At 48.7% G+C, this 13,682-nt stretch overlaps 1 protein-coding gene across 1 annotated transcript in view; it reads left to right on the forward strand.

Moving 5' to 3' along the window:
- The window catches only part of TPCN1 (two pore segment channel 1), a 40,527-nt gene that overhangs the window by 15,197 nt on the left and 11,648 nt on the right, over nucleotides 1–13,682 (forward strand). Inside the window, exons 2-14 of the mRNA XM_057374203.1 lie at nucleotides 1,797–1,921; nucleotides 4,335–4,511; nucleotides 5,336–5,449; nucleotides 5,696–5,826; nucleotides 6,333–6,421; nucleotides 6,993–7,027; nucleotides 7,595–7,653; nucleotides 8,355–8,454; nucleotides 9,381–9,497; nucleotides 10,343–10,467; nucleotides 11,668–11,716; nucleotides 11,920–11,983; nucleotides 13,217–13,261. Of these exons, the coding sequence (XP_057230186.1) occupies nucleotides 1,797–1,921; nucleotides 4,335–4,511; nucleotides 5,336–5,449; nucleotides 5,696–5,826; nucleotides 6,333–6,421; nucleotides 6,993–7,027; nucleotides 7,595–7,653; nucleotides 8,355–8,454; nucleotides 9,381–9,497; nucleotides 10,343–10,467; nucleotides 11,668–11,716; nucleotides 11,920–11,983; nucleotides 13,217–13,261 (1,230 nt within the window). The remainder of the gene's footprint in view (nucleotides 1–1,796; nucleotides 1,922–4,334; nucleotides 4,512–5,335; nucleotides 5,450–5,695; nucleotides 5,827–6,332; nucleotides 6,422–6,992; nucleotides 7,028–7,594; nucleotides 7,654–8,354; nucleotides 8,455–9,380; nucleotides 9,498–10,342; nucleotides 10,468–11,667; nucleotides 11,717–11,919; nucleotides 11,984–13,216; nucleotides 13,262–13,682) is intronic.

Here is a 13,682-nt window from a genome sequence, read left to right on the forward strand (position 1 = left end):
CTTTGTCAATAATAGCATTTAAGAACTTTTTAGAGCTCGCAATGTAACGCTTCTGATTTTTGCATATGGCTGTCATCTCTGAGTTAAAAAGCAGACAAACCAGAAGGCTGCCATTCCAGCTCCATGGATAAATAAAAACTCCATCATTCAGTTTTCTTCAAGAACYGAGCTAAATCAAGGGCTGTGGGGGAGGAACCGGCCTCATTCAAACATTTGTCCAGATTTTGAGTGGTATTTTAAGGGTGTGGGGGAAGCAAGGAAGAGAAACAGGCTTCGTGCTGCAGAGTGCTCAGCAACCTGAGTGTGCAGTCTGGMCGGTCTCCACAAACCCCAGAGAAATGTTATCTTAATTTGATTTGGGGGTGGGAGAGGCAGCTGTRGCTGTGTGCTGGTGAAGGGGCTCTGATTCCTTCCCACTCCCTGCCTCTGCCAGGAGCACATGGTGCCATTTCTCTCAGCGGCTGCCGAGTTGTTGGCACGGGCTCTCTCTCCACTCCAGAGGGTGTTCTGGAGAGGCTGAATCAGTAATTCATCCAGGATTATTTTGTCACAGCAAAGCTTCAGCAGGCTGTCATGAGAGAGGGAAAGAACCTCGTGGTGGTTTTTGCCCACTCTCAGATAACAGCTTTGAACGCAGAGGGAACGAGCTGCCACACCACAGCCCCTGTGCTCAGAAAAAAGGGAAAAAAAAGGGGGAAATCAGCACTTCTGTGCTGGCAAGCTCAGTTTTTCATGTACCCACTTARGGAACATGAGGCACTGGAGGAGGGAAGTCTCTTCTGAGAGCAGGAACAACCATGTGKTGTGGGAATTGATTGAAACTCTGGAGAGCTGAGAGTGTGGCCAGCCCCTCCCCAGGCCCTAAGCAGGTCTYGCTGCTCTGGGGTCTCTGCTCAGTGTTCTTTGTCAAAGGTAAAATAAAACTCTTGAGTCCCARAAGAAGAAACCAAGTGATATTCCCTTTTTGTACAGTTCTTGCTTAGTTTTCGTCTGTCTCAATAGCACTGAGGCTGCAGAATGCAAAAATGGCAATTATTTTGGAGTTTATATACATGCCCTGTGTAACTCTCCCATGGGGAAGGCACTGTGTATGTGTAGCTCTGCTTGGGCGTTGCTTTTTTTGCAATTGAATTGTTTTGGGTTTTTTTGAAACAAAATCCTCTGTTATAAAATCTGGCTCAAATGTTCAGTATGGCATCATTCTGTAGTGCTTTGCTGGTGAGGACACAGGCTTAGAAATCCAGAATTAATCTATGGGGTGTGAACAGAAAATTCATCTTGCAGTTTGTTTGCATCAGAGGGGTGTTGGTACTTATCAGCACCTCCGAGTGTTGTTTATGTGTTATTTAATGTGCTGTGAGAAATGGGGCTTTCTGCTAAAAGCACTGACAGCTTCTCTCCTCACGCTGGTGCCCCTCATCTTTCTATGGCCTCTGCTYCTGGGACAGTGCAAAAGCCTTTCGCTCCTTCAGCAAACCCTCTGTCCTGTGGTGGGTGGTGGCTGTCACCTGCCTGCTTGTGGTTTGTGATGCTGGTAGCGAGCTTCAAGCGTGACAGCACACCCCTGCTGAGCCAGGAGCCCTCAGTTCTGGCTTTAAAAGGAAGCTGTCTCTTTTGATGACCTCCCGGGAGCATTCCTGTGTGGAATGGTTTGAGAGTCTCTGTAAAGCTCCTACCTGTGAAGAGTCAATTTGTCAGAGTCCAAGCTGTCACTTYCCTGGTTACTCTGCCATCTCTCTGATCCCAGAGCCTCCTGCCCCATCCCAGCTTTCCTAATCCCTGTTTCTCTGGTGCAGATGGAGGCAGCTACGATGTGGTCAATGACGCCTCCAGCCCCGCGGCCGGCGATTGCTGCGCCCAGCAGAGCTCTGCCCGCCACAACTGGGAGATGAACTACCAAGAGGCAGCCATCTACCTCCAGGTGAGCCCTGCTGGAGCCTGGCAGAGCAACTGCAGGGATTTCAGTGCTTCTTGGTCATGGGACACAAACAGCTTCTGTCTGAGGCTGAAAATGGGGTGCTTTGCTGTGGGTTCTGCTTGGGGAGTGGGGCGATGCTGGAGCACCTCCAGATGGGCTCTGGGAAGGTCRTTTGGGAGCAACTGAACAATGGAATATCCACCCCTGGCAGTGCCAAGGACTGTAGTGGGTGGGGGATSCAGCACGTGGTCAGTTGTGCCACCTTGCCATGGAGATTTCTGTTGCTGGTCACAGATCATCATTTCATCCCTGCAGTCTCTCCAGGGGGAAAGATCAGTGCTCTTCAGCTCTGGAAGTGCAGGTCCAGTCCTGCCTTGGCCACAGGRTGGGTGGGTGGCCCAGATAGTGCCAGTCACATCCTGCAGGTCATGTAGGAGAGAAGGCAGAGGGTTTSATTTCTGCAGGAAGAAAGGATGCTGGGATGAGGATCAGCCCAGGAGTGAAATTTGCAGTATTGAGAATAACAAACAATCAAATCCCACCCATGCTCCACTTACAGAAACACCATCTTTGCTGCAAGAATGGCATCCTGGTTTTAGGGTTGTGCATCTGGTGTGAGGAATCAGCCACCAAAACTGAGCTTCTCCCAGAGCTGTCCAGTCTGAAATGATTGCTGGTTTCATGACTTCCAGTCCTTCTTCCTTCTCTTTGTTCCCTTTCAAAGCTCTGAGGTGCTTTGGACCCAATTTGGATTGTATTTTTTTTTTGTTTAAGCCACTGCAAGGTGACAGAAACCATTTGTTCCTCTCTGCCCTGACCCCAGAGGACTGAAAAATTTCACTTCTCGGATATTTTAAAGTGGTGTAGGCTGGACCTTGGCAATCCTTGAGCTCCGTGGTGTGCTGGAGCAGCCCTGGCAATRGCAGGGTGACTCCAGCCTCCCTCCCAGGCTTTTGTTTAAACTCCTGATTATCAGAGCAGCTCTGCAAAGGGTCATTGAGCTGCTGGTAATGGGCACAGCAGSCCTGGCCCTTCGGATGGGGATGATTCCTGCTGCTGCCCTGAGCAATGGCCACGCTGACTCTGTCCTTGAAATGAGGCACAATCACTCCAAGAGTGTTCTGTGAGCAGCAGCTGCAGGGAAGTGTTGGCTGTGGATAAGGGGGCTTTGCTGCCCAGCCATGTTTGGGATTGCCTGGCCACCAAGAGGCTGGATTTTGTTTTTTTTGACATTCTGCAAGTGTGTCCTGCCAGGTGTGAATGGGAATCACCCTGCAGATCTCAGCCTGGGCTCTTTGGGGCTGGCTCTGCCCTACCCCAGCCTGGCTCTSTGACCCCTCAGTGCTTGTTCAGAAACCCAAAATGAGAAACTTTGGGAACCCTCCTGGGTAAGTCTGGAGAATGCTTCACGCCTAAAGGAGAGTTCTCCAACCTCGTTACTCGTTTGCAGTCACAGTTATTCTGTTTTGATGGTGATAGCTTGGCTGTCCTCACTGTAATTGCTTACCAGGAAAGATGTTAATTTAAACAAAACMTCACCACTTCTTGTGCATCCATGTGGCCCTGCTGGGCAAAAGTGATCTCTTATGACAGTTCCGAAGAGGCTGCAAGTTTCCTGTGAGTGACAAAGGCTCCCTCGCCAAAATTGTTGACTCAAGAAAGAGAAGAAGCTGTTGGGTGGTTCTGCATGGAAACCCTCCAAAATTTCCTCAAACTAAGTTTCATCCTCAGGGTAAAAATAGTCACGAGAAACAGTCAACTGATTTGAAAATCCATAGTAGGCAAAGTGTTAAGATGGAGTATCTGACCTTTTAATGTTAATTAAGCTTTCTAGTTAAGAGGGAATGACAAATCAGCAGAGAGACTTGTTAATTTTACRTGGAGCCTGTCTTACATTCCTGAASCAGAAAACATTTTGTGTGCTCCAGTGTTTTCTCCCAGACATTTTGCAAGGCCAAGATAAGGAGGAACAACTGTCAGCCAGGTGCCCTGGRGCTTATCTGGGTGTTTTCTCCTTCTGTCCTGGAGAAGTTGAATCAAATAACTCTAAACATGTGGAAGTGGTTGCAAGTAAATGAAGTGCTGTGTTTATGTTGGGATGTTRGCTGAAGTTTTTTTGCCTGCCTTTATAAACCCTCCCAGCTCTCTACCTCATTGAAATACAATTTCTTCAGGGCTTTCTGAAGCAGGAGTTTGTGGATATTAAATAGTTTCATTGCTGAGATGTGCTTATGAGCAGAAGRGGATGTCCCATGTGTGTGGAGTCCATTCCTCAATAAAAATGTCAACAACAGGCTGTGAATGGGAATAGTCTGTTGGGAATTGGCCCTAATCCCTATAAAAGTCTCCATTGTTTCCTCATTTAAAGCACTGAGAGTCACTAATACTGTTCTCTTCTTTATTCCTGCTGCCTTAGGAAGGAGAAAACAATGACAAGTTCTTCACTCACCCCAAAAATGCCAAAGCACTCGCTGCCTACCTCTTTGCACACAACCACCTTTTCTACCTGATGGAGCTGAGCACGGCCCTGCTGCTGCTGCTGYTGTCCCTCTGCGAGGCTCCAGCAGTGCCCATGCTCCGTCTGGGCATCTTTGTAAGTACCTGGGGCCTCGGTGGGGAAGGCTGCTTGCTGTGCAGTGTGGCTAAGAGGRAAAGGATGGTCAAAGAGGAAGCAGGAGGCAGTAAGAGGAAAGGATCCACCTGGCTGGTTCTGTAAATTGTTGGCAGCAGATAGGCCAGCCAGCAAAACTTCCTTTTTCCATCTGATCTGGGCAGACCACAATGGAAGTGACAYTCATTTTGTGTTATCAATTTGTGCAGTTCCTAATTTTGTAACAGAAATGAGTGGGTTTTTTGCTTTTTTTTTGAGATAACTCAGCAATCTTTGTGCTTTGATGGGGTGGTTCCAAAGCTGTTGTCAGGTGCCATTACCCCAGCCCCACCACTGGTTCCTGGAACACAGATCAGGACCCTCCCTGTGCTTGTCCAGAATGTCTGATYCAAGAGAAAACCCTTTTCTGTGTCAAATCTCTCTGCCCAGCAGCTCTCCTTCCTGTGTTTCACTAAAAAAATTTACAGTCTTCATGTTTTTTCAGAGYGTTTCTGCTCAGGCTGTTGGTGTCTTGGGTTTTTGTTTCATTAAGCTTTTTCATGTATTTCTCAAGCCCAGAAGGGAGGTGGATTTCAGGAAATTCTGTCCTGGTACTCATTACAAAAAAATTGGACAGGCTTTAATAAAAACACAAAGTAGGAAATACAGAAATGTTGAAAACTATATTAGCTTTAAAAGAGTGGCTTGTGGTTTTCTTGCATGGTACGGRGCTGTGCTAGACTGTTGTCAAACCCTCCTGCTCCTTGGAAAAGGAGGGCAGAAGCCTCTGCTGTGCTGCTGTTCTCACCAAACCTGTGTTGGGGCAGGTCCAYGCGACCCTGGAGCTCTTCGCGTTAATCGTGGTCGTCTTCGAGCTCTCGATGAAGATGAGGTGGCTGGGCTTCCAAACTTTTATCAGGCACAAAAGGACCATGGTGAAGGTGAGTTGTCTGCTTGGCTGTCAGGGTTTTTTCCCTTGAGTACCTCCAAGAACTAAAGAGGCAGATGAAACCCTGGCCAGGGATGACGCAGCCATCACATCCCCACCACCAGATGATTCATGCGAGACCTCTACACTGTCCAGGCCACATCCCATCCTTAAAATGTCCAGATAAACAGGTTGTCAGCCTGAGCTGTCCCTTCCCCAGGCTGACTGCTGCTGTTCCTCTCCTCTCCCTGCCTTGCAGACCTGCGTGCTGTTGGTGCAGTTCATCGAGGCCATCGTGGTGCTGGTGCGCCAGACCTCGCACGTGCGCATCACCCGCGCCCTGCGCTGCATCTTCCTTGTGGACTGTCGCTACTGCGGGGCTGTCAGAAGGTGATGCTGGCCCTCCTGGGCTTGGGMTGGAGGGAGAGCATTCAGATCCTGCAGGAATCCCAGGGAAATCAGAGAAAATCCCAGGGAAATCAKTTATTCACTAGCGTTTGTGTTGGAGATGGTTGTGCTGTGACCTCAGTGTGGGCGTGCTGATGGCACACAGGGTTTGGGTGTGTGACCAGCCCAGGGGTGTGGCTGGCCTGGCTCTGCTCCCTGCCTTGCCTGTGAACTGCACAGTGAATCAGAGCTGGGCTGCAGTCTGGAGAAGGAGAGTTGACAGCGTGACATTAGTGCTGTTTGCAGTACCTGAGAGCTGACTGCAAAGGACAGATGGGTAGCTTGGAARCGATCTTGATTTAGCAAGATTTCCACTTTTAATCCTTGGAGGGAGTGGGAAGAAGGCCCTCAAGTGTGGTATGGTGATGGTGGTTTTTTTTTTTTCCTCCTGACAACCTGGAGAAGTAAACATGCAAGTTTTAGTTTATTAATGTTTTCTTATTTTACAGAAATCTGCGACAGATCTTCCAGTCCCTCCCACCATTTATTGACATCCTTCTCCTCCTGCTTTTCTTCATGGTGATATTTGCTATTCTGGGTGAGTTGTATTTATGGAAGGTGAAGTGATGCTTTTAACCAGCGACTGTCCAAAAGCAACACAAACAGCCTGGATGAATCTAAAACTGATCTCAGTGTTCCCAGGATCCTCCATTTATCCCATTTCATCTGYAGCCATCTGGGAGGCAGAGTTAAAGCACACAAAAAATCTGAAAGCTGGGTATTTGATTTTGAGACAAAAGTCCTTCTGACCTCTTCCAGGGCATAGTCRTGTGTGTTTTCCAGTTCTGCTTCCACCAGCTGTTCCTCAGTCSTGCCAGTTTAATCTGCATCCCCACAAATGCCTGTGTCTGTGCTGTACCTGCTGCAGTCCAAACCATCCCCAGAAAGTTCATTTTATGAAGGGACCAATGAAATGCCAGTGACATCTATTGGCAAGTCCCTCTGGGGAAAGTCCTCCAGATATTCCCATTTTCAGGGTGTCAGAGAATATTTACTCTTAGTGGGACTTTCCTTTTGGGAGCTGCTCCCTGCTTGTTTTTGAACTGATTTTATTTTTGTTTGTTCTTTCTCCTTTCTCTCCTCCTCTGCTTTCTCTGCTGTTTCTCTAGGTTTTTACTTGTTTTCTCCTAACCACTCTGATCCGGTGAGTATCTTGATTCTTTCACTAAGAGTCCAACATTCCAGTGCAGACACGGTTTATTCCATGTGAGGCCAAAAGCTGGCTGGCCTGAGGCTGCCTGGCAGTGTCACCCTGCTTTGCCCTCTGCTGGGAACAAACTCTGTGAAGGGAAATTCCTCCAAGACAGGSTGTCCCAAAGGGAACATTCACAGAGTTGTTCCCTGTTCTTGATGCCTTCATTCAGCCAAAAGAGCCACCTGCCACTGTCCCCAGGGGAGGAGGTGTCTGGGGGAAAGCTCAGCCACTTCCACTGCTGTGGTCAGAGTCTGGCTGCTGCTGGTTCCTGCTGCTGGCTGGGAGAAACTGCTGATAAAAATGTGTAGATGGGCTTTTAGTTTAACCCTGCACACGCCATCTCTCAGGGAACTTTGAAAAGAACCAGTGCTGAAGCACTTTTCCCTAGGAAAGGCATCAGGGAATTGTGGGGTGCCTGTATCCAAAGGGGCTGGGGGGGCTGGTTGGTTTTTTTTTGAACAAAATGTCCCTGTGAAGTCCTGCTTGCATTTTGTCATGGGAATTTTTCCCTTTCAGTACTTCAATACCTTAGAGAACAGCCTGGTGAATCTCTTCGTGCTTTTGACCACTTCAAAGTAAGTTCATGCTCTTCTATCTCAGCCTTTGCCTTTGTCCCYGAGGAGTCTGGCAGAGCCAAGAGTTTATCTGCAGAAATGCTCTGTCTCCAAACGTGTGACCCCTTCCCTCTGCCTGAGACAGAGAGATTGCCAGGGTCAGCCTGCATGGGAAGAGCTGCTGTTTCATTTTCCTTTAGGACACTSTGGCCTCAGCTGCAGAGTTATCTCTAAGGACTCAGACCTCTTCATCACTGTGAGGGCAATAAGAGGGGAAACAGCTTTATAGGGCCTTGGTCCAAGAAGGGAAAGTTTGTGTTTGGACTCCTTTGTCAGCCAACAGCTGGGAAATAACTTCCCATTCCTGTGCTGCAGTTCTGCTATCTGCTAGGAAATTGGGATAACAGCAGTGGGTAAATATTGATCTGCTGTCAGGGGGAGCCCTGAGGATTAGGAAATCAGCAAAGGATGGAATAAATCTGAGGTTGTAACACTTACACCGAGGTTGTACTGCTTTATCAAAGCACGGCCCTTAACCACACCACAAATCCCATTTGTGGGATGCCAGATTTTTTTTTTTTTTTGTGTGTGTGTATGTTTTGCACAAATGTGCAGATCTTCAGATGTGAGTTTATACACACACACCCCGTGCCTCTTGCCCGTGCAGTGGGATGTGTGACATGAASTGTTTGCTGTTAAAACCTGTGTGCTTTGGGGTGCAGCTTCCCCGATGTGATGATGCCATCCTACGCCCGGAACCCCTGGTCCTGTGTCTTCTTCATCGTGTACCTCTCCATCGAGCTCTACTTCATCATGAACTTGGTGAGCCCCAGGGAAGCACTTCACTTCCCTCTGCCTGATTTTGGAGCTCATTGCTSAGCAGAGCCTTCCCCATTCCCAAAACTGCTCTGTAATCATCTCTGACCCTTTGGCAGAATCCTTCTAGAAATGGCAGCCTGGTCAGAGATAGAGCTCTTTTAATGTCTAACCATGAGGAATTGAACTAAATCACAGAAAACCAAATTATACCTGCGTCTTTCAGCTTCTCTCACATTAATACCRTGCTTGGAGTGACATACTCCATTGCATGAAATTTATTGTCCTTCTCTGTCTTAATTATTTATCATAAAATGGCATTTTATTATCTGTACTTGCCTGAGATACTTTGTAAATCAGTTTGAAGGGGATGGAATTACTCAGTATGGCAGGACTGGAGTGCTGATCAGTGCAGTGTGGGTGCACAGCTGCTCAGGGGAAGATGGGAGGGCTGGGAAAGGCTTTGCCAAAGGAGATGAGGAATTCTGCAGCCAGAGGGGATGGATTTGGTGCTTGTGGCTGGATTTCACTTCTCGTGTCCCAGATCGAGGGTTAGCTTTGATATGTGTTAGCCAAAGCTCCCGTGGCAGGGTGAGTCCAGAGAGCAGCCCTCAAACCCTGCTTTCCAGGAACAGATCAGGCCRTTTCAATAAACCTTTTGATACGGTTTTCTGTTGGCATTTGTGTGGTTTAGCCTTAGCTCTTAAAACCCCCAGCAAGTTTGGAGAGGCCAGAAACATCTGGACGTCCTCCAAAAAGTGGATCAGTGCAGTGAGCTTGGGGATCCCTTTGTGGGATCCCTTTGTAGGATCTCTTRTGCCAGTTGTGTCCCACTCCATCAGCGTTCCTGCTGCAGTCTGTGCCTCTCTTGCCTCCCTGAAGCCCTGCAGAGTCTAAGGACTAAAATTCCACTCTCTCTGCTGTCTCCTCAGCTCCTGGCTGTTGTGTTTGACACTTTCAATGACATTGAGAAGAGGAAGTTCAAGTCGCTGCTGCTGCACAAGCGCACGGCCATCCAGCACGCGTACCGGCTGCTGGTCACCAAACAGGTACAAACAGCACCCCGGGCTGGGCTGCCCCAACAGCACCTCCCAAAAAAAAGGGATTTATCTCTGTTGGTTGTGCTCAGACTCACCAGGGGCTGGTGGTTTTTTCATTTGTGTAACTTGTTCATGGCTGTTTCTGGAGAAGAAGCGGAATGCTCTGAATTTCAGTGCTACGTGAGGTTATGGATTGATGAAATGAGGGAAATTTGCTCTGGAGCGCATGTGATCATTGATTTCTCTCTGATTCAGTTTGAGTCACCCGAGGACTCGTTTGGCTTAGCAGGCAGCAGTGCTGAGAGGAGGGATGGGTCATACAATCAAAGATAWAATCCATTTTCTAGATCCTGCACGAGTGAATGGTGCAGAAACAGAAGGAATTCACCTACAAACAACTCTTTACAAGCACTTGGGGGAGAAGGTTGATTTCTCACTKAACTTGTTGGAGCAGCAAGAGAAATAAGACCCAAAAATAACTAACCCACTTCTGGTGGATTGGTTCATGTTCAGTGCACATAGCTGATGGTGTTAAAAAGGGGCCATAGGGGATCTGTCAAGCTGCCTGCTGATTTCCCAAGGAGAGGGGTTGAACTCTGCTTGGGGTGCCTTCTTGGACAATTCTCAGGTGATGGGACAGCRGGGATCAGTTCTGCATTTCCTGGAGGGCTCAGTTGTCAGGGGGCCTTTCTGATCTCTGTGCCCTGGGATAAGCTTGGGCTGTTAAAGTGAGCTTGGGGAGCTCAGTTATAATGTATGAAATCCCTCTTAAAACACAGCCACAGTGAGAATTAAAAGCCTCTGTGTGTTCCTGYCTGATGCTGCTGCTTCTGACAGCGTTCCTTTGTTCCCAGAGGCCGTCTGGAATTTCCTTCAAGCACTTCGAAGGGCTGCTGCGGTTCTACAAGCCTCGCATGTGTGCCCGGGAGAGATATCTCACCTTCAAGGCACTGAACCAGAGCAATACCCCTTTAGTCAGGTAGGATGGTCCCACTGCTGCAGCCAGAGCAGGGAGGATGCTCCACTCCCTGCAGGGCTGTGCTCTGGGGAGTTTTTCTGGGGAAGCAGGGAGCTGGGAGGGGTGGCTACCCTGCGAGCTGAGTTTTTCCTTGGGAGGTGATGGAGTTGCTGCGTGCCCTCTTGTGGATACAGCACTGTGCTGGCACTCACAGGCACGATCTGCTTCCCCTTCCCCTTTCCCTTCCCCTTGCCCTGCCAGAGCAGAGAGCCAGGAGCTGGGGAGCCCGTGAGCCCGAGCATTTCCTCACACGGCACAGCCTCGCATCTTAACATGGTTTGGTTTTTTTCTTTGCTTTTCCCAGCAGCTGGCTGTCCCCCCCAGGGTTTTGTTAATTAAAATCTGGTTCTGCTGGCGCTTTCAGGACTGCCATCCTCTGTGTTATGAGGCAGAGAATTGCCATTCYGGTGGGTGGGTGCAGCTAACTCCAGCCAGCAAGGAAGCAGAGGGAATTAGAGCAGGAGACCTTCTCTTCCTTTTCCTTTGTTCTGGCCACAGACAGGCTCCAAGTGACTCTCCTGTGAAACTGGTGCTGATRCTGCTCCTTGAAGTCAAGTGCCACGGAGAAGTATTGAAAAGCATGGAGAGAAAGACTGAGTTGGGAAATTTAGGCTCCTAATGTCAGCAGTAAGAGCCTGAGAAGTTCAGCATCCTCACTTTTCAGACGCGTAAAAGCTGTTACAGGCCTGACCCCGAGCACCTAGACAGGCACTCATGTTCTATGAGTTTCTCTGCTTTCATGTCCTTTCTCAAACTTCATTTTTACCTTGAAAAGAAAATGTGCAAAGATGTTAGAAAAGGGCTGTGYGAGTAATTAAGACGGTCCAGGACTTCTTCATGAAGAGCAGTGCAATCTCTATCCCTTGGAGGTGGCATCTAAGCCTCAGGTCTTCCCTCTCTGTGGTAAAATTCCGAATTTCAGTGGATTCAGGGTTTCCCTTAAGGGCTGAGGCATTACAGAAYGGAGATTCTGGCTATTGTCAGCCAGGAACCTTTGGCCAGACTGGGAAGAGGTCAGTGCTGAATTCTGACAGCTGTGGCTGCAGTTCTAATGAGGAGTTAATAACTTCAGGGRACACTCTGCTGGTGATACCTGACAAGAACAAGTAAAAATCCACTYACCCTCAAGGCTCTGATGGGATGTTTCTTTCTGTTTTGCAGTCTAAAGGATTTCTACAATTTCTATGAAGTTGTTGGCTTAAAATGGAAGGTGAGTGCTTGTTGGGTGGAGAAGAGGGAGGGAGGAAGTGTGTGTGGGAGAGAGAGAGAGAAAAGGAGTGTTTAGAGAGAAGCTGGGTAAGAAAGGCAGTCTGAGAGGAGCAGGTGATGGGGGTAAGGTGGGTCTCCATCCCTGCCCTGTTTTTGTGTGGACACAGCAGTGGCTGCTGCTGACCGTGGCTGTTCTGCTTCCAGGCGAAGCGAAACCGCGAGCACTGGTTTGACGACCTTCCACGGACTGCATTCCTTATTTTTAAAGGTAGAGATGCCTTAGGATTTTTAGCTTCTATATTTTTATCTATCTATATTGTAATTCTGTAGTGGACAGTGCYAGCTACTGTTCTCTCATTTTTAGACAAAACAATTCYTCKCTAGGCCYCAAACTCAAGGACACCTCACTGCCTCAGGGCCCCAAAATRTGTRAACAGCAGTGGAATTGGGGGGAGCAGCTTGGGGGGATTGACAGCAYCACCTGAAGGTGGAATTGGAGAATTGGGGCTCAATATGTTAATAAGACACWTACAAAGAACTTACAAGGTGAAGATCTCGTGACTCAGTGTCCATTTTGGATGTAGCCTTATGAAGAGGCTCTGTCTGCCCTGAATGTACCTGTAGGCCTACATCAAATTTGCCTGCTTTTATTCTCCTAACTTTATCTGGCCCTGTTTTAAGCATCAGTAGCACACTCTTCTCACAGCAGCATGTGTTCACCTCACAGAAGGAGTATTTCTTTACAAAAACAGGACACTCTGAAGGGGATTTCTCTCATGGCCCTGCCAAACACCTGAGGGAAGGCCTCCCAACCTCGTCCCTGTGTATCCGAGCCTTGTATTCAGAGTCTCCAGGGAAGATTCTGTCATGCAGATATTCCTGCAGTGGCTGTGGGGTGGGATTTGGGTTGCCATGAAGGCTGTTGGGCTGCCTGATCCCAGGATGTGCCTGCAGCTCCCATTCAGGTCAAGTCCAGCAGTTTGGGATGGGAAAAGCATCCTGGAACACCCCTCAGAGTAATCTCTCTTGCCRGTGTGATTGGCCTTCTGTATCCCAGGTTTCCTGGCTGGATGTGRCCATGCAGAATTAAGAATTTAGATGATCTGCAGCTCCTCTGAGGTGGTGCTTGCTCCTGGGGAAAAGCTGACACCTTCTGATCCAAACTCAGCTGCCACAGGAGCCCTCAGAGCCCTCTGATGCACCCATCCATCCTTGTCCCAAACACAGAGGGGACCTGCTCTCACCTCTGTGCACACCCCAGAACCAGGACACAGACACAAATCAGGCCATCCTGAGGGCTGGGGGTAATGACTTCATTGCTGCTGAAATTCTAAAGGATATTTAGACTTGTTCCCAAAAAGTCAAAATTAATAATCTGCTGACTGGTTTAGCTTCTGTGCTGAGGAGTGGTAGGAAAAATGTCTGTTAGGGGAAAAATGGAGTGATCTGTGGTGTGGAGGATGTTGTGAACATTTATTTTGTCATCCTTTCCTTCATGCAGGCATCAACATCCTGGTGAAGTCCCGTGTGTTCCARTACACCATGTGTGAGTAGAAGTAACAAGCTCTCTCTGCTCGGCTCCCTTGCTCCTGTGAATCCTCTGTGCTGTGTCTGCAAGGGCTTGGGGTGGTCTGAGCTGTGATTCAGGGACAAATTTTGGTGTTTTTGTGGAGAGGGATGGAGCTGCTTCGTTGTACCAGCTCTTGTTCTGGGAGGTTCCCTGGCTCACTACACAGCACCCCCGGGGCTGGAGCTGTAGGAATCATCTTGTTGCCTTTAGATGGGGGGGTGAGGAGCTTCCCCAAGCCTTGGRGGGTTCATCTTGCAGCTGGGTGAGGAACCACCTTGCGGTCACCCATGTTCTGTTTGCTCTCGTGGAGGTGTGAGCATCCTCACTGCTGGAGGGATTGCTTGGTCCCTGAGCTGCCTGTGACAAGGAGTCTGTGCTCGTGTCTTCCAGAGGGGAA

The sequence above is a fragment of the Malurus melanocephalus genome, unplaced genomic scaffold, assembly GCF_030028575.1.
Source record: "Malurus melanocephalus ecotype Western Australia unplaced genomic scaffold, MMel_1.1 scaffold_219, whole genome shotgun sequence".
NCBI lineage: Eukaryota > Metazoa > Chordata > Aves > Passeriformes > Maluridae > Malurus > Malurus melanocephalus.